A 27789-nucleotide genomic window follows, 5' to 3' on the forward strand; every position below is an offset into this window, starting at 1 on the left:
TTAGGATGATTTTTGCAGTTCCATTCTTCGTAGCCTTCGTGCTGCCAATTTCTCCTCTAGTCCCTGGTTTACTCGAGCTTTGTTCATATCTACAATTTTGTTGTGATCTTCAATTCTCTTTTGATGTTCATCTTTCAGATCATTCATATTACCTGCAATTATTCAAATTTTACATAAATTAAAATTCTTTACCACAATAAAGATAAAGATTTTTGTGGTTCTTCTCGTTTGGTGTCTTAAGTTTAATTAAAGTTCCTGTCCTTTTGGTGTGGTAGTTATCTGGTAGTTTCTGTTGTTTTGGTACAGAAGTTTTGTGGTAGTTTCTGTTGTTTTGGTGTGGTAGTTATCTGGTAGTTTCTGTTGTTTTGGTGTGGTAGTTATCTGGTAGTTTCTGTCGTTTTGGTGTGGTAGTTTTGTGGTAGTTTCTGTTGTTTTGGTGTCTTTAAGTTTTGTGGTAGTTTCTGTTGTTTTGGTGTGGTAGTTTTGTGGTAGTTTCTGTTGTTTTGGTGTGGTAGTTTTGTGGTAGTTTCTGTTGTTTTGGTGTGGTAGTTTTGTGGTAGTTTCTGTTGTTTTGGTGTGGTAGTTTTGTGGTAGTTTCTGTTGTTTTGGTGTGGTAGTTTTGTGGTTGTTTCTGTTGTTTTGGTGTGGTAGTTTTGTGGTAGTTTCTGTTGTTTTGGTGTGGTAGTTTTGTGGTAGTTTCTGTTATTTTGGTGTGGTAGTTTTGTGGTTGTTTCTGTTGTTTTGGTGTGGTAGTTTTGTGGTAGTTTCTGTTGTTTTGGTGTGGTAGTTTTGTGGTAGTTTCTGTTATTTTGGTGTGGTAGTTTTGTGGTTGTTTCTGTTGTTTTGGTGTGGTAGTTTTGTGGTTGTTTCTGTTGTTTTGGTACAGAAGTTTTGTGGTTGTTTCTGTTGTTTTGGTACAGAAGTTTTTCTGGTAGTTTCTGTTGTTTTGGTGTGGTAGTTTTGTGGTAGTTTCTGTTGTTTTGGTGAGGTAGTTTTGTGGTTGTTTCTGTTGTTTTGGTACAGAAGTTTTGTGGTAGTTTCTGTTGTTTTGGTGAGGTAGTTTTGTGGTAGTTTCCGTTGATTTGGTGAGGTAGTTTTGTGGTAGTTTCTGTTGTTTTGGTACAGAAGTTTTGTGGTTGTTTCTGTTGTTTTGGTACAGAAGTTTTGTGGTAGTTTCTGTTGTTTTGGTGTGGTAGTTTTGTGGTAGTTTCTGTTGTTTTGGTGTGGTAGTTTTGTGGTAGTTTCTGTTGTTTTGGTACAGAAGTTTTGTGGTAGTTTCTGTTGTTTTGGTGTGGTAGTTTTGTGGTAGTTTCTGTTGTTTTGGTACAGAAGTTTTGTGGTAGTTTCTGTTGTTTTGGTGTCTTTAAGTTTTGTGGTAGTTTCTGTTGTTTTGGTGTGGTAGTTTTGTGGTAGTTTCTGTTGTTTTGGTGTGGTAGTTTTGTGGTAGTTTCTGTTGTTTTGGTGTGGTAGTTTTGTGGTAGTTTCTGTTATTTTGGTGTGGTAGTTTTGTGGTAGTTTCTGTTATTTTGGTGTGGTAGTTTTGTGGTTGTTTCTGTTGTTTTGGTGTGGTAGTTTTGTGGTAGTTTCTGTTGTTTTGGTGTGGTAGTTTTGTGGTAGTTTCTGTTGTTTTGGTGTGGTAGTTTTGTGGTAGTTTCTGTTGTTTTGGTGTGGTAGTTTTGTGGTAGTTTCTGTTGTTTTGGTACAGAAGTTTTGTGGTAGTTTCTGTTGTTTTGGTGTGGTAGTTTTGTGGTAGTTTCTGTTGTTTTGGTACAGAAGTTTTGTGGTAGTTTCTGTTGTTTTGGTGTCTTTAAGTTTTGTGGTAGTTTCTGTTGTTTTGGTGTGGTAGTTTTGTGGTAGTTTCTGTTGTTTTGGTGTGGTAGTTTTGTGGTAGTTTCTGTTGTTTTGGTGTGGTAGTTTTGTGGTAGTTTCTGTTATTTTGGTGTGGTAGTTTTGTGGTTGTTTCTGTTGTTTTGGTGTGGTAGTTTTGTGGTAGTTTCTGTTGTTTTGGTGTGGTAGTTTTGTGGTAGTTTCTGTTATTTTGGTGTGGTAGTTTTGTGGTTGTTTCTGTTGTTTTGGTGTGGTAGTTTTGTGGTAGTTTCTGTTGTTTTGGTGTGGTAGTTTTGTGGTAGTTTCTGTTATTTTGGTGTGGTAGTTTTGTGGTTGTTTCTGTTGTTTTGGTGTGGTAGTTTTGTGGTTGTTTCTGTTGTTTTGGTACAAAAGTTTTGTGGTTGTTTCTGTTGTTTTGGTACAGAAGTTTTTCTGGTAGTTTCTGTTGTTTTGGTGTGGTAGTTTTGTGGTAGTTTCTGTTGTTTTGGTGAGGTAGTTTTGTGGTAGTTTCTGTTGTTTTGGTACAGAAGTTTTGTGGTTGTTTCTGTTGTTTTGGTACAGAAGTTTTGTGGTAGTTTCTGTTGTTTTGGTGAGGTAGTTTTGTGGTAGTTTCTGTTGATTTGTTTTGGTACAGAAGTTTTGTGGTTGTTTCTGTTGTTTTGGTACAGAAGTTTTGTGGTAGTTTCTGTTGTTTTGGTGTGGTAGTTTTGTGGTAGTTTCTGTTGTTTTGGTGTGGTAGTTTTGTGGTAGTTTCTGTTGTTTTGGTACAGAAGTTTTGTGGTAGTTTCTGTTGTTTTGGTGTGGTAGTTTTGTGGTAGTTTCTGTTGTTTTGGTACAGAAGTTTTGTGGTAGTTTCTGTTGTTTTGGTGTGGTAGTTTTGTGGTTGTTTCTGTTGTTTTGGTACAGAAGTTTTGTGGTAGTTTCTGTTGTTTTGGTGAGGTAGTTTTGTGGTAGTTTCCGTTGATTTGGTGAGGTAGTTTTGTGGTAGTTTCTGTTGTTTTGGTACAGAAGTTTTGTGGTTGTTTCTGTTGTTTTGGTACAGAAGTTTTGTGGTAGTTTCTGTTGTTTTGGTGTGGTAGTTTTGTGGTAGTTTCTGTTGTTTTGGTGTGGTAGTTTTGTGGTAGTTTCTGTTGTTTTGGTACAGAAGTTTTGTGGTTGTTTCTGTTGTTTTGGTACAGAAGTTTTGTGGTAGTTTCTGTTGTTTTGGTGTGGTAGTTTTGTGGTAGTTTCTGTTGTTTTGGTTGGTAGTTTTCTGGTAGTTTCTGTTGTTTTGGTGTGGTAGTTTTGTGGTAGTTTCTGTTGTTTTGGTGTGGTAGTTTTGTGGTAGTTTCTGTTGTTTTGGTGTGGTAGTTTTGTGGTAGTTTCTGTTGTTTTGGTGTGGTAGTTTTGTGGTAGTTTCTGTTATTTTGGTGTGGTAGTTTTGTGGTAGTTTCTGTTGTTTTGGTGTGGTAGTTTTGTGGTAGTTTCTGTTGTTTTGGTGTGGTAGTTTTGTGGTAGTTTCTGTTGTTTTGGTGTGGTAGTTTTGTGGTAGTTTCTGTTGTTTTGGTGTGGTAGTTTTGTGGTAGTTTCTGTTGTTTTGGTGTGGTAGTTTTGTGGTAGTTTCTGTTGTTTTGGTGTGGTAGTTTTGTGGTAGTTTCTGTTATTTTGGTGTGGTAGTTTTGTGGTTGTTTCTGTTGTTTTGGTGTGGTAGTTTTGTGGTAGTTTCTGTTGTTTTGGTGTGGTAGTTTTGTGGTAGTTTCTGTTATTTTGGTGTGGTAGTTTTGTGGTTGTTTCTGTTGTTTTGGTGTGGTAGTTTTGTGGTAGTTTCTGTTGTTTTGGTGTGGTAGTTTTGTGGTAGTTTCTGTTGTTTTGGTGTGGTAGTTTTGTGGTAGTTTCTGTTGTTTTGGTGTGGTAGTTTTGTGGTAGTTTCTGTTGTTTTGGTGTCTTTAAGTTTTGTGGTAGTTTCTGTTGTTTTGGTGTGGTAGTTTTGTGGTAGTTTCTGTTGTTTTGGTGTGGTAGTTTTGTGGTAGTTTCTGTTATTTTGGTGTGGTAGTTTTGTGGTTGTTTCTGTTGTTTTGGTGTGGTAGTTTTGTGGTAGTTTCTGTTGTTTTGGTGTGGTAGTTTTGTGGTAGTTTCTGTTATTTTGGTGTGGTAGTTTTGTGGTTGTTTCTGTTGTTTTGGTGTGGTAGTTTTCTGGTAGTTTCTGTTGTTTTGGTGTGGTAGTTTTGTGGTAGTTTCTGTTATTTTGGTGTGGTAGTTTTGTGGTTGTTTCTGTTGTTTTGGTGTGATAGTTTTGTGGTAGTTTCTGTTGTTTTGGTGTGGTAGTTTTGTGGTAGTTTCTGTTGTTTTGGTGTGGTAGTTTTGTGGTAGTTTCTGTTGTTTTGGTGTGGTAGTTTTGTGGTAGTTTCTGTTGTTTTGGTGTGGTAGTTTTGTGGTAGTTTCTGTTATTTTGGTGTGGTAGTTTTGTGGTTGTTTCTGTTGTTTTGGTGTGGTAGTTTTGTGGTTGTTTCTGTTGTTTTGGTACAGAAGTTTTGTGGTTGTTTCTGTTGTTTTGGTACAGAAGTTTTTCTGGAAGTTTCTGTTGTTTTGGTGTGGTAGTTTTGTGGTAGTTTCTGTTGTTTTGGTGAGGTAGTTTTGTGGTAGTTTCTGTTGTTTTGGTACAGAAGTTTTGTGGTTGTTTCTGTTGTTTTGGTACAGAAGTTTTGTGGTAGTTTCTGTTGTTTTGGTGAGGTAGTTTTGTGGTAGTTTCCGTTGATTTGGTGAGGTAGTTTTGTGGTAGTTTCTGTTGTTTTGGTACAGAAGTTTTGTGGTTGTTTCTGTTGTTTTGGTACAGAAGTTTTGTGGTAGTTTCTGTTGTTTTGGTGAGGTAGTTTTGTGGTAGTTTCCGTTGATTTGGTGAGGTAGTTTTGTGGTAGTTTCTGTTGTTTTGGTACAGAAGTTTTGTGGTTGTTTCTGTTGTTTTGGTACAGAAGTTTTGTGGTAGTTTCTGTTGTTTTGGTGTGGTAGTTTTGTGGTAGTTTCTGTTGTTTTGGTGTGGTAGTTTTGTGGTAGTTTCTGTTGTTTTGGTACAGAAGTTTTGTGGTAGTTTCTGTTGTTTTGGTGTGGTAGTTTTGTGGTAGTTTCTGTTGTTTTGGTACAGAAGTTTTGTGGTAGTTTCTGTTGTTTTGGTGTGGTAGTTTTGTGGTTGTTTCTGTTGTTTTGGTACAGAAGTTTTGTGGTAGTTTCTGTTGTTTTGGTGAGGTAGTTTTGTGGTAGTTTCCGTTGATTTGGTGAGGTAGTTTTGTGGTAGTTTCTGTTGTTTTGGTACAGAAGTTTTGTGGTTGTTTCTGTTGTTTTGGTACAGAAGTTTTGTGGTAGTTTCTGTTGTTTTGGTGTGGTAGTTTTGTGGTAGTTTCTGTTGTTTTGGTGTGGTAGTTTTGTGGTAGTTTCTGTTGTTTTGGTACAGAAGTTTTGTGGTTGTTTCTGTTGTTTTGGTACAGAAGTTTTGTGGTAGTTTCTGTTGTTTTGGTGTGGTAGTTTTGTGGTAGTTTCTGTTGTTTTGGTGTGGTAGTTTTCTGGTAGTTTCTGTTGTTTTGGTGTGGTAGTTTTGTGGTAGTTTCTGTTGTTTTGGTACAGAAGTTTTGTGGTTGTTTCTGTTGTTTTGGTACAGAAGTTTTGTGGTAGTTTCTGTTATTTTTGTGTGGTAGTTTTCTGGTAGTTTCTGTTGTTTTGGTACAGAAGTTTTGTGGTAGTTTCTGTTGTTTCGGTACAGAAGTTTTGTGGTAGTTTCTGTTGTTTTGGTACAGAAGTTTTGTGGTAGTTTCTGTTGTTTCGGTACAGAAGTTTTGTGGTAGTTTCTGTTATTTTGGTGTGGTAGTTTTGTGGTAGTTTCTGTTGTTTTGGTGAGGTAGTTTTGTGGTAGTTTCTGTTGTTTTGGTGTGGTAGTTTTGTGGTAGTTTCTGTTGTTTTGGTGTGGTAGTTTTGTGGTAGTTTCTGTTGTTTTGGTGTGGTAGTTTTCTGGTAGTTTCTGTTGATTTGGTGTGGTAGTTTTGTGGTAGTTTCCGTTGATTTGGTGTGGTAGTTTTCTGGTAGTTTCTGTCGTTTTGGTGTCTTAAGTTTTCTGGAAGTTTCTGTTGTTTTGGTGTGGTAGTTTTGTGGTAGTTTCTGTTGTTTTGGTACAGAAGTTTTGTGGTAGTTTCTGTTGTTTTGGTGTGGTAGTTTTGTGGTAGTTTCTGTTGTTTTGGTACAGAAGTTTTGTGGTAGTTTCTGTTGTTTTGGTGTGGTAGTTTTGTGGTAGTTTCTGTTGTTTGTGGTAGTGTGGTAGGTAGTTTCTGTTGTTTTGGTAGTTTTGTGGTTGTTTCTGTTGTTTTGGTGTGGTAGTTATCTGGTAGTTTCTGTTGTTTTGGTGTGGTAGTTTTGTGGTAGATTCTGTTGTTTTGGTGTGGTAGTTTTGTGGTAGTTTCTGTTATTTTGGTGTGGTAGTTTTGTGGTAGTTTCTGTTGTTTTGGTGAGGTAGTTTTGTGGTAGTTTCTGTTGTTTTGGTGTGGTAGTTTTGTGGTAGTTTCTGTTGTTTTGGTGTGGTAGTTTTGTGGTAGTTTCTGTTGTTTCGGTGTGGTAGTTTTGTGGTAGTTTCTGTTGTTTTGGTGTCTTTAAGTTTTGTGGTAGTTTCTGTTGTTTTTGTGTGGTAGTTTTGTGGTAGTTTCTGTTGTTTTGGTGTGGTAGTTTTGTGGTAGTTTCTGTTGTTTTGGTACAGAAGTTTTGTGGTTGTTTCTGTTGTTTTGGTGTGGTAGTTATCTGGTAGTTTCTGTTGTTTTGGTGTGGTAGTTTTGTGGTAGTTTCTGTTGTTTTGGTGTGGTAGTTTTGTGGTAGTTTCTGTTGTTTTGGTGTCTTTAAGTTTTGTGGTAGTTTCTGTTGTTTTGGTGTGGTAGTTTTGTGGTAGTTTCTGTTGTTTTGGTGTGGTAGTTTTGTGGTAGTTTCTGTTGTTTTGGTACAGAAGTTTTGTGGTTGTTTCTGTTGTTTTGGTACAGAAGTTTTGTGGTAGTTTCTGTTGTTTTGGTGTGGTAGTTTTGTGGTAGTTTCTGTGGTAGTTTTGTGGTAGTTTCTGTTGTTTTGGTACAGAAGTTTTGTGGTTGTTTCTGTTGTTTTGATGTGGTAGTTTTCTGGTAGTTTCTGTTGATTTGGTGTGGTAGTTTTCTGGTAGTTTCCGTTGATTTGGTGTGGTAGTTTTGTGGTAGTTTCTGTTATTTTTGTGTGGTAGTTTTCTGGAAGTTTCTGTCGTTTTGGTGTGGTAGTTTTGTGGTAGATTCTGTTGTTTTGGTGTCTTAAGTTTTCTGGTAGTTTCTGTTGTTTTGGTGTGGTAGTTTTGTGGTAGTTTTTGTTGTTTTGGTGTGGTAGTTTTGTGGTAGTTTCTGTTGTTTTGGTGTGGTAGTTTTGTGGTAGTTTCTGTTGTTTTGGTGTGGTAGTTTTGTGGTAGTTTCTGTTGTTTTGGTAGAGAAGTTTTGTGGTTGTTTCTGTTGTTTTGGTACAGAAGTTTTGTGGTAGTTTCTGTTGTTTTGGTGTGGTAGTTTTGTGGTAGTTTCTGTTGTTTTGGTGTGGTAGTTTTGTGGTAGTTTCTGTTGTTTTGGTGTGGTAGTTTTGTGGTAGTTTCTGTTGTTTTGGTGTGGTAGTTTTGTGGTAGTTTTTGTTGTTTTGGTGTGGTAGTTTTGTGGTAGTTTCTGTTGTTTTGGTGTGGTAGTTTTGTGGTAGTTTTTGTTGTTTTGGTGTGGTAGTTTTGTGGTAGTTTCTGTTGTTTTGGTGTGGTAGTTTTGTGGTAGTTTCTGTTGTTTTGGTGTGGTAGTTTTGTGGTAGTTTCTGTTGTTTTGGTGTGGTAGTTTTGTGGTAGTTTCTGTTGTTTTGGTAGAGAAGTTTTGTGGTTGTTTCTGTTGTTTTGGTACAGAAGTTTTGTGGTAGTTTCTGTTGTTTTGGTGTGGTAGTTTTGTGGTAGTTTCTGTTGTTTTGGTGTGGTAGTTTTGTGGTAGTTTCTGTTGTTTTGGTGTGGTAGTTTTGTGGTAGTTTCTGTTGTTTTGGTACAGAAGTTTTGTGGTTGTTTCTGTTGTTTTGGTACAGAAGTTTTGTGGTAGTTTCTGTTGTTTTGGTACAGAAGTTTTGTGGTAGTTTCTGTTGTTTTGGTACAGAAGTTTTGTGGTAGTTTCTGTTATTTTGGTGTGGTAGTTATCTGGTAGTTTCTGTTGTTTTGGTGTGGTAGTTTTGTGGTAGTTTCTGTTGTTTTGGTGTGGTAGTTTTGTGGTAGTTTCTGTTATTTTTGTGTGGTAGTTTTCTGGAAGTTTCTGTCGTTTTGGTGTGGTAGTTTTCTGGAAGTTTCTGTCGTTTTGGTGTGGTAGTTTTCTGGAAGTTTCTGTTGTTTTGTAAACATTTTGTTGCTTTGGCAACCAGATTCCTGTTGTTCTAGTAACACTTGTTATTTACTGATTGTTACTGTTGTATTGTTATATTGTTGTTTATGTTCCTTTAACGAAGGCTGCAGTTGCTTTGGTAATGATTTATCCCACAACTACTTGAGATAACTTTTGTATGTAAGATTTCCATTTGAACTAAATGTTCCTGGAGTTATTTTGCTGAACTACATTTATTTCAATCTTACAAATTTACACTTTTTCCTCAGCATTAAACCTTGAATGATTTTTTATCAAAAAGAATAACAATATCAGACCCCAGACTTACCAAAGATTTCATCCTGTGAAGGTTTAGTAACAATATCAGACCCAGACTTACCAAAGATTTCATCCTGTGAAGGTTTAGTAACAATATCAGACCCAAACGTACCAACGATTTCTTCCTCTGATGGTTTAGTAACAATATCAGACCCCGGAGGTTTAGTAACAATATCAGACCCAGACTTACCAAAGATTTCTTCCTCTGATGGTTTAGTAACAATATCAGACCCCGGACTTACCAAAGATTTCATCCTGTGAAGGTTTAGTAACAATATCAGACCCAAACTTACCAAAGATTTCTTCCTCTGATGGTTTAGTAACAATATCAGACCCCGGACGTTTAGTAACAATATCAGACCCAGACTTACCAAAGATTTCTTCCTGTGAAGGTTAAGTAACAATATCAGACCCAAATTTGCCAACGATTTCTTCCTCTGATGGTTTAGTAACAATATCAGACCCCGGACTTACCAAAGATTTCATCTTGTGAAGGTTTAGTAACAATATCAGACCCAAACTTACCAAAGATTTCTTCCTCTGATGGTTTAGTAACAATATCAGACCCCGGACTTACCAAAGATTTCATCCTGTGAAGGTTTAGTAACAATATCAGACCCAAACTTACCAATGATTTCTTCCTCTGATGGTTTAGTAACAATATCAGACCCCGGAGGTTTAGTAACAATATCAGACCCCGGAGGTTTAGTAACAATATCAGACCCAGACTTACCAAAGATTTCTTCCTGTGATGGTATGGCTGCAATATTGGATTGCTGTGGTATCTTTCCTTTCCCCTGTTTCTGAAGAAAGAATTCACAAAGCTAAGAACCAGTCTATGACAATGTTTATATTTTTGTCTTCTGTAATGTTATAGTACTGGTAATAGGACCAAATTAACCCTGTAGTCTAAATAACGTATTTGTGATGTTTGTTTAAGTTTCTTAATATAAAAATACATAAGCCAACAGTATATGTCAACATTTCTACAGTGATGTTAACTAATGAAGGTTGTTTTGTGTTTAGGTTTTATAATTCATAATAATAAGAAACCATTTTTACGATGTTTTTAAATTTGGAAAATTCAGTTAACATCATAATCATCAACAAATTCCCAACTCGATAAACAAACCATAATTCAAGTCCAAAACTACTGAAACATATGAACAAATGAAAAATTTAGCATGAGGCATGTCTGACTCTTCCAACACCCTCCCCTTTAATGTACAACATTCACTTGGCATGACTGACGCTCTTCCAACACCCTCCCTTGTAATGTTCAACATTCGTTTTGCATGTCTGACGCTCTTCCAACACCCTCCCTTGTAATGTACAATAGTCACTTAGCATGTCTGACGTTCTTCCAACACCCTCCCCTGTAATGAACAATAATCACTTAACATGTCTGATGTTCTTCCAACACCCTCCCCTGTAATGTACAATAGTCACTTAGCATGTCTGACTCTTCCAACACCCTCAGCTGTAATGTACAACATTCACTTGGCATGTCAGACATTCTTCCAACACCCTCCCCTGTAATGTACAATAGTCACTTGGCATGTCTGACACTCATCCAACACCCTTCCCTGTAATGTACAATAGTCACTTGGCATGTCTGACACTCATCCAACACCCTTCCCTGTAATGTACAATAGTCACTTGGTATGTCCGACGTTCTTCCAACACCCTCCCCTGTAATGTTCAACATTCAGTTGCATGTTTGATGCTCTTCCAACACCCTCCCTTGTAATGTACAACATTCACTTCGCACGTTTAACGCTCTTCATACACCCTCCCCTGTAATGTACAACATTCACTTGGCATGTTTGACGCTCTTCCAACACCCTCCCCTGTAATGTACAACATTCACTTGGCATGTTTGACGCTCTTCCAACACCCTCCCCTGTAATGTACAACATTCACTTGGCATGTTTGACGCTCTTCCAACACCCTCCCCTGTAATGTACAACATTCACTTGGCATGTTTGACGCTCTTCCAACACCCTCCCCTGTAATGTACAACATTCACTTGGCATGTTTGACGTCTTCCAACACCCTCCCCTGTAATGTACAACATTCACTTGGCATGTTTGACGCTCTTCCAACACCCTCCCCTGTAATGTACAACATTCACTTGGCGTGACCAACACTCTTCTGCTTTATCAACGCAGGTTCTTATACAAACAACAACAACTGAACGACCAAGTATTTTATCGAGTATCAAATACACCTAACATCATATTACATAAGGAAACAAGGTATTTTTCTATCAGATCAAGGTGACAAACATTCACTTTCTTACAGTTTTCATCATCCTTATATATCTCTCATTTCGTAATGCAAGTCTAACCGTAAGACTGTTGAAAGTAAACACACTTAATGAGATGTATTAAAGTACTCACTTGATCCCCTACAGGCGATTCCATCCCCTGGGTCTCATCCTTCTTGTTAACTGAAAAATCAAAACATATGCTTTCAAGTTTTCTGTTTACAAAAAAGGAAACGGTTTATTCATGTCTGAATTTTAAGCTTAATCCACAGTTGAACTTTCAAAATCTGAAACATTATGAAATTTTGACAATTTTCATACAAATGTAGTTGAATTTTGAAAAAAAAAAAAAAAAAAATTGAAACATCATGAAAATTGTCAATTTTCATAGTTGAGCTGTGAAAAACTGAAACCTGATGAAATATTGAGAGTTTTATTAGTGAGAAAAAATGAAAAAGCTCTGATCAAAAAGTGTATGAAATATTTTATTAAAATTAAAATGTTAGCTTAATTTTCTAAATCATAAACATAGCATGGATTATAACACAAGATTTTGTATTAATTATAACGAAGAAGAGAAATGGCTACAATAAGAGGGATTTCAGAGACCCTATATAACACAGAAATTTATGAATCAACTCATTACAGATTTGTTGGAAATATTTGAAAAAAAAAAAAAAACCTGAAAAAAATATAAAAAATTATTTTTTATTGGTGAAGTTACAATGCTTGTAGTAAACACTGCTAGGGCTTAAATGCTTATTACTAAATCTTCTCCTCAAGAAACAATGATGAAATGTATGTCATTAAAAGGGAAATAATGGAAAATGGTAAAAATTATTATAAGATTTATCAGTTTTTCAATCAGAGTTTATAAAACATTTATCTGACAATATTCATATATATAACACTAATCTACGCATGCAGTTTCTATGGACAAGAGAACCAAAGCTCGTGCAATGCCCTTAAAACACTCTCCCCTGTATTGCCCTTTCATTGAGAAAGAAATGCCTGACATGTTCAAACACCTTTCCAAAAACATCTCCAGCATTGGGAAATAGATACCTGGGCATTTCGAAATGCCCTTCAAAAACCCTTCCTTTCTGGTCAACATAAGCAAAGTATGTCTGATGCCTTTCACAAAACCTCCTCCACTGTATTTGAAAAATGGAGAAAAAAAACCATGACACAATAACCTCTCCCCTTCAAAATCTCTCCCCTTCAACAGATATTTAATATGTCTATATATCCATTACGAAACCCACCTCTGCTTTAAGATACATAAGTGTAATCACATTTAACTTCCTTCAGTAACCCTTCTCTGTACCGGACAAAAGAAACTAGGTATGTCCGATTCCTTTCCATAACCCTATCCCTATTCGGCCAGCATATATCTTATGCTTTCCTTAAACCCTGCCATGTATTGAGCAATGTCTTCAGCAGGTATTCATGATATACTTATTTTCTATAATTTTGAATATTCCATTGATGATATATTTACTATAATTTTAGATATTCCATTGATGATATATTTACTATAATTTTGAATATTCCATTGATGATATATTTACTATAATTTTAGATATTCCATTGATGATATATATATTTACTATAATTTTAGAAACTCCATTGATGATATATTTACTATAATTTTAGATATTCCATTGATGATATATTTACTATAATTTTAGATATTCCATTGATGATATATTTACTATAATATATTTGATATATATTTACTATAATATTCCATGATGATATATTTACTATAATTTTGATATATTTATAATTTTTCCATTGATGATATATTTACTATAATTTTAGATATTCCATTGATGATATATTTACTATAATTTTAGATACTGATATATTTACTATAATTTTAGATATTCCATTGATGATATATTAACTATAATTTTGAATATTCCATTGATGATATATTTACTATAATTTTAGATATTCCATTGATGATATATTTACTATAATTTTAGAAACTCCATCGATGATATATTTACTATAATTTTAGAAACTCCATCGATGATATATTTACTATAATTTTAGAAACTCCATCGATGATATATTTACTATAATTTTAGATATTCCATTGATGATATATTTACTATAATTTTAGATATTCCATTGATGATATATTTACTATAATTTTAGATATTCCATTGATTAAGTTCACAGACCTTCACTCTAGATCTTCAATGTGTATACACTACAATGAAGTACATAACAAAGCTACCAGTTAATTGGTTAGAGAGTGAGTATATTCTATCTTCTACAGTGTGTGTGTTAGTACTGTTTGTATGACATATTTTCGGATGTACTCTAAAAACATGAAAGTAAGACACGGCTGATTTTCTTTAATATTCTACAAATGCAGTTTTATTGATGTGATAATCTACACGTTTATTCTCGAGATAGTTTTTTTTCAGTTTTTATTGTAAATGAAAACATTCTGTTCTTGCATTGAATTAATAATAAAAAAAAATTCATGACAACTCCCTTCCATGCCCCATTCTGCCACAGACAATGGGGGTTAGAGCCAATGCCGTGACTTCTAGTATAGAGGTATAATGTTCCCTTCCCTTAGATACCTAGCCCGGTATGCAGGGTGATTGAGGAATAGGGGCAATCAAAGACAGTTATCAATCGCAACAAGTTCCAGGTAAGTTTTCGGTTATTTATTGATGTGTCCACCAGTTTTGCCCATACCATAGACCAAGGAAACTGATGTAGGAAACACTTCCTCAATAATTTAGTTTTCTGATAGGAAATATGAAAAGAAAACAAGATAAAAGAAAATTTCCTGCTTTTTCCCCCACAAATTCAGAAATACCTTCAGCAAAGTCATTATTGAAAATCTATCTCTAACATCCACAGCAGATAATAACTCAAAATGGATTGAAAACAGATTTTAAACCTTTTTTCCCCCTGAAAACTAATTTAAAAACTACCCTAAGATGAATTAAATTTAATTTAAACCACTTTTAAATTTACCTTGAAAGAAAATCATATTCTTAATGTGGTTCTAAAATTATCAGATACATGTAAATATTTATTGAATTATATGCTAATGCACCCCATCTAGATCTTGACTTTTCTTTTGAGTACTTTGGATTTTCCTCATTCATCTCTAAGACTTCCAATGTTAGGCTTTATCATCACTGACAAGTCCTAGAAGGACGAAACAGCTGTACGATATAGCATCACTGGAAAGTCCTAGAAGGACGAAACAGCTGTACGATATAGCATCACTGGAAAGTCCTAGAAGGACGAAACAGCTGTACGATATAGCATCACAGGAAAGTCCTATAAAGACGAAACAGCTGTACGATATAGCATCACTGGAAAGTCCTAGAAGGACGACACAGCTGTACGATATAGTATCACTGGAAAGTCTTAGAAGGACGACACAGCTGTACGATGTAGCATCACTGGAAAGTCCTAGAAGGACGACACAGCTGTACGATATAGCATCATCACTTGACAAGTAGCATCCTGTACGATATAGCATCACAGGAAAGTCCTATAAAGACGAAACAGCTGTACGATATAGCATCACTGGAAAGTCCTAGAAGGACGACACAGCTGTACGATATAGCATCACTGGAAAGTCCTAGAAGGACGACACAGCTGTACGATATAGTATCACTGGAAAGTCCTAGAAGGACGAAACAGCTGTACGATATAGCATCACTGGAAAGTCCTAGAAGGACGAAACAGCTGTACGATATAGCATCACTGGAAAGTCCTAGAAGGACGACACAGCTGTACGATATAGCATCACTGGAAAGTCCTAGAAGGACGACACAGCTGTACGATATAGCATCACTGGAAAGTCCTAGAAGGACGACACAGCTGTACGATATAGCATCACTGGAAAGTCCTAGAAGGACGACACAGCTGATGGTGCAGTTTAATTAAAGGGAATACATGGATAGATTTCATTTTTTTCCCATGCGTTTGATTTCAGGGAAGCATTGTAATACTTAAAATTAGACTCTTCACAAGATTATAACACTCTCTGAGAGAAATTTATAAAGGTTATCAGCTTCAAACTAACACTAGTCGACACTCGCTATTGTGTCTACCATCCATCGCTGTTTTGATCGGAGATAGCCGAGTTCATCATGTGACCTTTCGGAGCCTCGTTTTAACCTGCCGATTTGATATGATTTCTTAATATGTGTAATTATGTAATTAGCTAAATCTGAATTTTCCAGCCATGTTTACTTCTTACTTTGCTAAATGACCTTATGTTTCATACTACATGCGTGACAGAGCAAAATAAATGAATTTTAATTAATCTGAATCTAAAATTGCATGCACAAAGACATTGTTTACACTCTCCGAACGATAATGATATAAATTTGTGTTGGGTCACTCCTATCTTATTTTGATTTTTTGAAGTTGTTAATAAAATGGTTACTTTAAGATATCATAATTAACAGAGAGTACACAATCTTTAACAGACATTTAACTGTTATAATGCTTTTTATCAGTTATGAAATGAACATCTAACCATTTAGTCCCTTTAATTGTTTGTGTGTATCGTATATAACTTTAAAGTCATGTTAAAAGGGGATATTCAGATGTGTGTCCATTTATTGGATAAATATATCTACAAACAGATTTATGGTAATTAATTGTTCTAATACCACATGTGACACCAGGATAACAACTCGTTAAATACTTACCTTCTCTCATCTCAAAGGCTTAAAGTAACACATTGATAGTCATTAAAACAAAGCATAACATTTTAGTTGTTAAAACACCAACAATAGAGTCGAGGCATTAGGTAATGAGCGCACTAACACAGAAACAAGTTATGTTATTGTCTCTACAACAAAGTGGGTGTATTTGAAGCAATATCATTTAAAACATATTCGACAGTTTAAATGGCAACCATTTCATTCTATATTGAAAAGGGACAAAACGGAACAGAGACTATATTAGCTTAGAATATAGCTAGTAACATAAAAATTGTGATATTATTGCCAAATGTTATGTAGCATCATCATGTTTTACTAAATCCAATCATGCAAACAAACATGGGTTTCACTAAGTACGTTAGTTTCCTTCCCTGACATCAATGTTGTTAAGATTTTTATGTAAATAATGTTTTTTTTTTTTAAATTAAAAACCAGTGCTAGGATAGACAAAAATAGGACAGACTGATGTCAATTTCCTTTCCTCCCTAGTCCAAGATCATTGTTGACAGACAGACAGACAGGCAGACAGACAAATTTTAAGATTTAGTTTATTACAACAGGAAATAAATACTATGTTACTGCAAAATCACTATTTTTTATGGATGATTAATTATTGTTGATTTCATGGGTATATTTAATTCACAAGTTCATACATCTATGAACCACTGATATTAATATAAAAAGATTTATTGAACTATATCTTTCCACAAAAACAAATGTCAAAAAAAAAAAAAAAAAAATCGAAAATTGAACCTCACAAAAATATATGACATTACAGTAACTTTGATTTTAATTAAATTTAAGTTGTGTTAATAATTTTGTATTATAAATCATTGAAGCATTAAGATTAAAATTTCAATGAAGATTATAATATATATATCACGCTGTATGTATTATCAAATTAAGACAGAATAACTGGGGATAAAACAGATAAAACAGGTTTCAGAAAAATATTCCAGGTCATCTTGTAAGAAACAATTACCTGATGTATCAACATCAAATGCGATATGTTGTTTATCTGCCAGCTCCTTGATTAGTCTCATCCTCTCCGCCCTCAGATGTTTCTCTGCTTCTGCATATTTCTGGACAACATCAGCCAAATCCACCTCAATTTTGGCATTGATAACCTAATAATCAGATAATTGTATCATTGTGTATGTCAGCATAATCGCCATGGTGATGGTTTAATTTGCATCTATATTTGCCGCAACATAGTTACTTACATTGCATAATTTATGTATTGCTAAAATAACACAAGTGTATCACACCTACATGACACTACAATTTTAATTCAAATCAAATTCAAATTTGATGACACTTAGCAATATAAAGACAAGATAAAATTTCTGCATAGAGACCCCTGACCCCTGACCCCTGACCTCGACCCCTGACCCTTACGCCTGAAAATATACAAGAAATAACATCAGAAAGTCAAGAAGGGTCAGATCCAGAATTATATCTATCACATGAAGTATCTCTCAAATCATATTTCAAAATAACTGCTGTAATATTTATATTATGAAGGTGGTTTAAGGTGTCTGCAAACTTCAACCTTTCTGGTTTTTATCACCTATAATAGATTACAATAATGCACCAAGTATTCACCTTCTCAAAAGTTTGTACCTATGATTAAAGAATGGAAAATATGTTTTCAAATTTTTTTTTTTACAAATTTGTGGGAATATATGCAATCAGAAATGAGCATTTGTCATTTTACCTAAAAATGATTAGAAACATCGGAACAAGATTTCAATTCAAATGGACAGAAATATCTACATATGTCTTCCATTATGAAAATGAAGTTCCTTTCAAAATAAAGGAAAAATTTTACGAAGGGCGGAAAAAAGCAAAATAAGATGATTTTTTTTTCCAAAATGGAACATATTGCATTATCTCCCCTGAAATGAAGGACATAAAGTTTTATTTTGGAACGATTTGGCTACAATCCAAAAATTGCCACATGTTAATTTATAATTTCAAATCATTACTACTAGTTCAGCAGTCTATTATGTGTAGTATTCTTGGACAAAACAAAACAAGCCCTCCATCCCTCCCCTGCTACCTCCAACAACAACCTCGGTAATGAAGGGATGCACTTGAGCTCCAATTTATCTCCCAACATTGCAAATAGTTTTACTTACAGCGTCAAACCACTGTAACAGAGCAGCACATCTTTTTTGGTTAGCTACATAACACTGATTGGCATGATCGTTCCTGTCATCTGTCCACATATCATTGTAGATATTGTTGGCTGCTTGTTCCAGTGTTTGAATCTCTGCTAATTTACAGTATGGAAATGTGATATTTCCAAGGTAATTGTGTGTGCTTCTCATGTTCTGTGTGGCTGCGATCAGGTTGTTACGTGTTTTTGTAGCTTCTTGGAATTTCCGCTCCTTGTCACTAAAATTAGTTATATCTGTTATTAGTAGAGAAAAATCTCCAACTTTTCCCATCATTTCACATGATTTGTTATGTAAATAAGACAATCAGAAAGAAAAAATAATCTATTTTAAAATCAAATCAAGTTAAAGGACCAAGTAAGGAAAAAATAAAGATTGTCCTTCTGTAGGGATGTCGAAATTTGGTCTGAAGCATCATTGTGTATAACAAGTGACTATAGATAGATGTATCAGCATTAGTATGAGCCAGTCATGATGGAGCAAAGACTTACCAACAAAAAGGACGATCATGTGATGACCTTACCCCTAAAATATGGTAGGTCATACAGGCATGTCCATGTGTTAGTACTAAGGGTAGAGAACTCTCATTAATGATGGAACAAGTGAATATTGGGAACACAAAACCTTGCAGTGAGGTCTTCTTCAGCCAATGAAAGAAAGGGCAAGGAATTCTCATCAGACCAAACGAAGTGGGATGGAAATTTTCTGAACAACAAATAATGTAGCAAGATATTCTCACAAAGAATTGGGCCAATAATTAACTTCTTGTCAAAGGATGGGACAATAATTAACTTCCTGTCAAAGGATGGGGCAATAATTAACTTCCTGACAAAGGATGGGCGATAATTAACTTCCTGTCAAAGGATGGGGCAATAATTAACTTCCTGTCAAAGGATGGGGCAATAATTAACTTCCTGTCAAAGGATGGGGCAATAATTAACTTCCTGTCAAAGAATGGGGCAATAATTAACTTCCTGTCAAAGCATGGGCCAATAATTAACTTCCTGTCAAAGGATGGGACAATAATAAACTTCCTGTCAAAGAATGGGGCAATAATTAACTTCCTGTCAAAGGATGGGACAATAATTAACTTCCTGTCAAAGAATGGGGCAATAATTAACTTCCTGTCAAAGAATGGGGCAATAATTAACTTCCTGTCAAAGGATGGGCCAATAATTAACTTCCTGTCAAAGGATGGGACAATAATTAACTTCCTGTCAAAGGATGGGACAATAATTAACTTCCTGTAAAAGGATGGGGCAATAATTACCTTCCTGTCAAAGGATGGGGCAATAATTAACTTCCTGTCAAAGGATGGGGCAATAATTAACTTCCTGTCAAAGGATGGGCCAATAATTAACTTCCTGACAAAGAATGGGGCAATAATTAACCTCCTGTCAAAGGATGGGCCAATAATTAACTTCCTGTCAATGAATGGGGCAATAATTAACTTCCTGTCAAAGAATGGGGCAATAATTAACTTCCTGTCAAAGGATGGGCCAATAATTAACTTCCTGTCAAAGGATGGGACAATAATTAACTTCCTGTCAAAGAATGGGGGAAGGAAAATTTCGACCATCAAAACAATGAGGTAAGGAATTTCCTTGACATTAAATAACGAGGCAAAACATTCTAATACCAGCATGCAATTCTGTGACCATTAAATGATAAAGTACAAACTTCCTTTACGCCAAAGAAATTCTCATAGGACCAAAAGAGAGGATTTCAGTTTAAAGACTTTCAATTGGTGAGGCAGGACATTGTTCTCATCACCAAAGATCAACAGGGGCAAGGAATTGAAATTCAATAGACTGATTTTTATAAATTTTTATCAATAAATGTCAACATCACTATTTCAATTAAAGTCCTAGGAATATAAGTATGAGGGACACAGTTGGACGAAAGCATTACTGGTATCACTGTGTAAAAATGATTTTTTTATGTAAACAAAAAAAGTTGGATTTTTTTATGAGAGGTGGAGCGATCTAAAACAAAGTTAAGTCACATCAAAGGAAATATATTTTCTGTTTTACCAGCAGGTTGTTAAAACTGACATGAATCTAAGTTCTTATATTACAAAAATATCAGTTTTACCTTGCAGGAACCTTCATCATATCTCCCCAACATTGTACAGCCGTTGAAAGTTGATGTACCGCATGCTGTAGCAGAACATGTCCATTTGTCCATTTGTATTTAGCGTCATCTATTCTTTTTTTTTTTTCTTGTAGCATGTCTAGATCTGCCTCAAGTTTGTTCTCTAAGTCACTGCCATAACTTCCTTTGAAGATGTCATCTGACAAAATTCAAACATAATATTCACTTTTAAAAAAATGTTTGAATATAGAATTCAGGTAAATTTCCTATCGTGTATTGTGTTACCTGAACATCAAACTGTCCATGTAAAGTATTAAATCAATCTAAAAAGATTCAAATTATACAATCACAATGGGCATCAATTTATATTTATTACATATTCTAATGTTTCACACAACGTCTACACTACTCCCCTCACTAGTCTACACCAGTACACACAACATCTACACTACTCCCCTCACTAGTCTACACCACTACACACAACGTCTACACTACTCCCCTCACTAGTCTACACCAGTACACACAACGTCTACACTACTCCCCTCACTAGTCTACACCAGTACACACAACGTCTACACTACTCCCTCCACTAGTCTACACCAGTACACACAATGTCTACACTACTCCCCTCACTAGTCTACACCAGTACACACAATGTCTACACTACTCCCCTCACTAGTCTACACCAGTACACACAACGTCTACACTACTCCCTCCACTAGTCTACACCAGTACACACAACGTCTACACTACTCCCTCCACTAGTCTACACCAGTACACACAACGTCTACACTACTCCCTCCACTAGTCTACACCAGTACACACAACATCTACACTACTCCCTCCACTAGTCTACACCAGTACACACAACATCTACACTACTCCCTCCACTAGTCTACACCAGTACACACAACATCTACACTACTCCCTCCACTAGTCTACACCAGTACACACAACATCTACACTACTCCCCTCACTAGTCTACACCAGTACACACAACATCTACACTACTCCCTCCACTAGTCTACACCAGTACACACAACGTCTACACTACTCCCCTCACTAGTCTACACCAGTACACACAACGTCTACACTACTCCCTCCACTAGTCTACACCAGTACACACAACGTCTTCACTACTCCCTCCACTAGTCTACACCAGTACACACAATGTCTACACTACTCCCCTCACTAGTCTACACCAGTACACACAACGTCTACACTACTCCCCTCACTAGTCTACACCAGTACACACAACATCTACACTACTCCCCCCTAGTCTACACTAGTCTACACCACTAGTACACACAACGTCTACACTACTCCCCACACTAGTCTACACCAGTACACTACTTCTTCACTACTCCCCTCACTAGTCTACACCAGTACACACAACGTCTACACTACTAGTCTACACCAGTACACACAACACACTACTCCCTCCACACTACACCAGTACACACAACGTCTACACTACTCCCCTCACTAGTCTACACCAGTACACACAACGTCTACACTACTCCCTCCACTAGTCTACACCAGTACACACAACGTCTACACTACTCCCCTCACTAGTCTACACCAGTACACACAACGTCTACACTACTCCCCTCACTAGTCTACACCAGTACACACAACGTCTACACTACTCCCTCCACTAGTCTACACCAGTACACACAACGTCTACACTACTCCCTCCACTAGTCTACACCAGTACACACAACGTCTACACTACTCCCTCCACTAGTCTACACCAGTACACACAACGTCTACACTACTCCCTCCACTAGTCTACACCAGTACACACAACGTCTACACTACTCCCTCCACTAGTCTACACCAGTACACACAACATCTACACTACTCCCTCCACTAGTCTACACCAGTACACACAGTCTACACACACACCAGTACACACTACACTACTCCCCTCACTAGTCTACACCAGTACACACAACGTCTACACTACTCCCTCCACTAGTCTACACCAGTACACACAACGTCTACACTACTCCCTCCACTAGTCTACACCAGTACACACAACGTCTACACTACTCCCCTCACTAGTCTACACCAGTACACACAACGTCTACACTACTCCCCTCACTAGTCTACACCAGTACACACAACATCTACACTACTCCCCTCACTAGTCTACACCAGTACACACAACGTCTACACTACTCCCTCCACTAGTCTACACCAGTACACACAACGTCTACACTACTCCCCTCACTAGTCTACACCAGTACACACAACGTCTTCACTACTCCCTCCACTAGTCTACACCAGTACACACAACGTCTACACTACTCCCTCCACTAGTCTACACCAGTACACACAACGTCTACACTACTCCCTCCACTAGTCTACACCAGTACACACAAGTCTACACTCCCTCCACTAGTCTACATACACACAACGTCTACACTACTCCCCCCACTAGTCTACACCAGTACACACAACGTCTACACTACTCCCTCCACTAGTCTACACCAGTACACACAAAATCTACACTACTCCCCCCACTAGTCTACACCAGTACACACAACGTCTACACTACTCCCCTCACTAGTCTACACCAGTACACACAACGTCTACACTACTCCCCTCACTAGTCTACACCAGTACACACAACGTCTACACTACTCCCTCCACTAGTCTACACCAGTACACACAACATCTACACTACTCCCTCCACTAGTCTACACCAGTACACACAACATCTACACTACTCCCCTCACTAGTCTACACCAGTACACACAACGTCTACACTACTCCCTCCACTAGTCTACACCAGTACACACAACGTCTACACTACTCCCCTCACTAGTCTACACCAGTACACACAACGTCTACACTACTCCCCTCACTAGTCTACACCAGTACACCAGTACACACAACATCTACACTACTCCCTAGTCTACACTAGTCTACACCAGTACACACAACTAGTCTACACCAGTACACACAACTCCACTACTCACTAGTCTACACCAGTACACACAACATCTACACTACTCCCTCCACTAGTCTACACCAGTACACACAACATCTACACTACTCCCTCCACTAGTCTACACCAGTACACACAACATCTTCACTACTACCTCCACTAGTCTACACCAGTACACACAACGTCTACACTACTCCCTCCACTAGTCTACACCAGTACACACAACATCTACACTACTCCCTCCACTAGTCTACACCAGTACACACAACATCTACACTACTCCCTCCACTAGTCTACACACAGTACACACAACATCTACACTCTACACCAGTACACACACTACTCCCCCACTAGTCTACACCAGTACACACAACATCTACACTACTCCCTCCACTAGTCTACACCAGTACACACAACATCTACACTACTCCCTCCACTAGTCTACACCAGTACACACAACATCTACACTACTCCCCTCACTAGTCTACACCAGTACACACAACATCTACACTACTCCCCTCACTAGTCTACACCAGTACACACAACGTCTACACTACTCCCTCCACTAGTCTACACCAGTACACACAACATCTACACTACTCCCCTCACTAGTCTACACCAGTACACACAACATCTACACTACTCCCCTCACTAGTCTACACCAGTACACACAACATCTACACACTACTCCCATCACTAGTCTACACCAGTACACACAACGTCTACACTACTCCCACCACTAGTCTACACCAGTACACACAACGTCTACACTACTCCCTAGTCTACACTAGTCTACACCAGTACACACAACGTCTACACTACTCCCAACACTAGTCTACACCAGTACACACAACGTCTACACTACTCCCTCCACTAGTCTACACCAGTACACACAACGTCTACACTACTCCCTCCACTAGTCTACACCAGTACACACAACATCTACACTACTCCCTCCACTAGTCTACACCAGTACACACAACGTCTACACTACTCCACCTCCCTCCACTAGTCTACACCAGTACACACAACAGTCATCTACACTACTCCCTCCACCACTAGTACACACAACATCTACACTACTCCCTCCACTAGTCTACACCAGTACACACACAGTCTACACCAGTACACACAACATCTACACTACTCCCCGCACTAGTCTACACCAGTACACACAACATCTACACTACTCCCTCCACTAGTCTACACACCAGTACACACAACAGTACACACAACATCTACACTACTCCCTCCACTAGTCTACACCAGTACACACAACATCTACACTACTCCCTCCACTAGTCTACACCAGTACACACAACATCTACACTACTCCCTCCACTAGTCTACACCAGTACACACAACGTCTACACTACTCCCTCCACTAGTCTACACCAGTACACACAACATCTACACTACTCCCTCCACTAGTCTACACCAGTACACACAACGTATACACTACTCCCCTCACTAGTCTACACCAGTACACACAACATCTACACTACTCCCACCACTAGTCTACACCAGTACACACAACATCTACACTACTCCCTCCACTAGTCTACACCAGTACACACAACATCTACACTACTCCCTCCACTAGTCTACACCAGTACACACAACATCTACACTACTCCCTCACTAGTACACCTACACACAAGTACACACAACGTCTACACTACTCCCTCCACTAGTCTAGTACACACAACGTCTACACTACTCCCCTCACTACACCAGTACACACAACATCTACACTACTCCCCCCACTAGTCTACACCAGTACACACAACATCTACACTACTCCCTCCACTAGTCTACACCAGTACACACAACATCTACACTACTCCCCTCACTAGTCTACACCAGTACACACAACATCTACACTACTCCCCTCACTAGTCTACACCAGTACACACACCATCCTCACTACTCCCTCCACTAGTCTACACCAGTACACACAACATCTACACTACTCCCTCCACTAGTCTACACCAGTACACACAACGTATACACTACTCCCACACAGTCTACACCAGTACACACAACTAGTCTACACCAGTATCTCACTACTCCCTCACTAGTCTACACCAGTACACACAACATCTACACTACTCCCTCCACTAGTCTACACCAGTACACACAACGTCTACACTACTCCCTCCACTAGTCTACACCAGTACACACAACGTCTACACTACTCCCCTCTACACACTAGTCTACACACAGTACACACAACAGTCTACACCAGTACACACAACATCTACACTACTCCCTCCACTAGTCTACACCAGTAAGGTGATATGTAATATTATTTGATACTCACTTAGAGCTTGATCTTGCTCCTGACATAACTTGTTTAACTTGTCTACTTCAGCTTTTGCTGCAGGCATTTTACTCTCAGCTTCTTTGATATCTTTTGCATTTTTGTCGAGATCTTTTTGAACTTGATCCTGTTCTGCTAATGCCTCCATGTATTCTGCCTGTAACGTCAAAGGGCATTTAAGGATGGGCTTATACTCATTGGTAGATCTGCTTTCCTTTAAATATTGAAAAGTTTTAATTTAATCTTTGACTCTGATTTGTATAACTGATATCACAAATCAAACTTCAACTAATCACAGTTGTGATTGGTAAGGTAGCTTATAGCCTCAACTCTTAACGCATATATTTGACAGCATGTCACTTAAACTTCAACACAAATCATAGGCATACTATGTCAGATAATATATAATCCTATGTTGTAAGTATCGGATATTTGGGGCCTATTGACAGGGGATAGGTAAGATACAAATATATTATGGTAACATGTGCAGGGGAAAGCCATCAGACACCTGTTTATATGTATATATATTTGTGTTTACTTATTTTTTTTCTCTGTAATCAAACTACTACTACTACTACAGCATCACATCTGTACTTGTGGCTTTTTTGAGAAAGACTTTGTACAAGTGTGTTAATATGTACATATATATGATGCTTAATATATTATGTGAAGAAATATGAATGAAAATCAGAGAATTTATGTAAGATATTAATGCCTTCGCTGTCCTTGACCTTGAACCCATGAAATACAGCGATATTCAATGCATGCAGATAGGTGTACAGTTTGACCAAATCCATGAAAAGTTGTGAAGTATTCAAACTGAATCAGTTTGTGATTTTCTATTATAGCAAATGTGATCTTGCCCTCGACTTTGGGTTCCAGAAACACAGTGATGCCTGAAGTATGCTCATAATTGTTCATTGTAAAACTTTTGACCAAAATCATCAAAGAATGAATTTGCTAGCTGCTGACATTAAATCAGGACAGGTCATGACATTATGCTATGTGATGCATCGCAACAGGATTGTACAGACATGGCATAATGATATGCCCCCCCCCCCCATCATTTTATGGTAAGAGCATAAAAATTTTTTAAAAAGAATGTAATATGTAAGTGAGACAACAGGAATGCATTGTTGAATCTTCAGAAAAAATTTTTTACCAAACTTTTTAAATTTTATTTTGTGATGTGTGATGTTGATTTCATAAATGAAATTCTGAAAATACTTTATACAATGACACAATATCTAGTACTGAATGATATTATTGATTTTGTGTAGCACAAAATATAGCCATATAACTGAATTTGTATCAATGTGCTGACATCTAGATATGTCTTATATACAAATCTTACCTCTTCTTTTTTTAGTTCCTTGGTGAAGTTAGACTCCCCTTTAGATAGCACCATCTGCTCCATTGTCTGGGTGAGGTTATCCACATCTTTCTTCTCCTTTTCCCTATCACATTTGAAAAACAAAACAAAAAAATTATGACTTGGGAACAATTAAAAAGCACTATTTAAGGTTTTTCTTTAAACATTCTTCTTTTCAGGAAACTTCATTGCCTGGTGTTTTTTTTTATTATTTTATTAACAAATTCATAAATATATAAAGAATGATACACACAGGAATAAACTAAGTAGCATAATGATTTTTTAGATTTTATTTCAAAGCCTTTACTAGAATTCACATTCCCTTGCTTGCTAGTCTTACACTCAGCTGATAGAGCTTAAACAAAGGCGTCTTTAGCCAAGCAGTATTTTGAGAATAGTATTTCCTAGCCTCACAGTATATTGGACAGCCATGGGCTTATCACAAGAGTTTCACTTTATTGTACATTCTAGGATTTATTTCCATGGTAACAGTTTATTGTACAGCCCTGGGCTTATTACCAGTATTACTGCTTCATTGTAGAGGAGTATGCTTATTATCAGGGTTACACCTTTATTATACAGCCATGATCTTATTGCCAGGGTTGGCATTTTATTTTAGTAATGGGCTTATTGCCAGTGTTACACTTTATTGTACAGCCATTGGCTTATTACCTGGGATACAGTTTTATTGTTTAGCTATGGGTTTCTGAATTGATAAATATGGTATTTAAGCTTTTAAAGGGAGAACTTTTTGTAAAAATAATAATTGGACATCTTATTTTTCTTTGTGAAACAGAAACATCTGAGGGGAAAAAACACATACAGAATCAGAAAGATGTCAAGTAAAAACTTTACGTACGTTTTTTCTGACTTTTTCTTTAGCTTTTCTTTGAGATCTGTTTCCTCTTTCTTGAGAGATTGTAAACGCCCATCCAGTTGTTCGTACGCATTACGTAAGTTCTTGAGTTCCAGTTCATGGATCTGGTTGTCCAGTTTGACATAATTCTTTATTTGTTCAGCAGTCAATTCCTCTGACATGATTATTTTGTAGTTGTGTTTAGCACCAAGAAGATCCAATGAAGTTGTCAGTCAACTAAAACAAACACGAGGAAATTCTACAAAGGAGATTCACTGCTCTAATCTTTTAGCTGTCACTCAAAATATTACTGCACCGATAATCAGTCCATACATGTCTTTGTGTACGAACCTCTGATATATGCCTCTTCTATTTTGATTTTTGTGTAATTTATGCAACTCATCAAAATTTGTATTTTTTAATTTAAGAACACTTCAAAGAAAAATATTTTGCAAAGTATATATCAATTTCGAAACGAAACACAGAAGTAGTATATTAATAACTGATAATGTATCCAGGTATT

General features: G+C 37.0%; 1 protein-coding gene across 1 annotated transcript; it reads right to left on the reverse strand.

The window, feature by feature from the left end:
• On the reverse strand, positions 1 to 27448 carry LOC132556130 (rho GTPase-activating protein gacV-like). Its single transcript, XM_060220520.1, has 11 exons — positions 27270 to 27448; positions 26393 to 26495; positions 25039 to 25195; positions 19771 to 19958; positions 18234 to 18248; positions 17627 to 17878; positions 16468 to 16612; positions 15471 to 15488; positions 10898 to 10947; positions 9229 to 9298; positions 1 to 152 (listed from the first exon to the last, which is right to left on the reverse strand). Exons 1-11 carry the CDS (start codon positions 27446 to 27448, stop codon positions 1 to 3), a joined length of 1329 nt encoding a protein of 442 aa, XP_060076503.1.
• Positions 27449 to 27789: the final 341 nt, after the last annotated feature.

The sequence above is a fragment of the Ylistrum balloti genome, unplaced genomic scaffold, assembly GCF_031769215.1.
Source record: "Ylistrum balloti isolate Yb309-2 unplaced genomic scaffold, AGI_CSIRO_Ybal_v1 Utg369648, whole genome shotgun sequence".
In the NCBI taxonomy this organism is placed as follows: domain Eukaryota; kingdom Metazoa; phylum Mollusca; class Bivalvia; order Pectinida; family Pectinidae; genus Ylistrum; species Ylistrum balloti.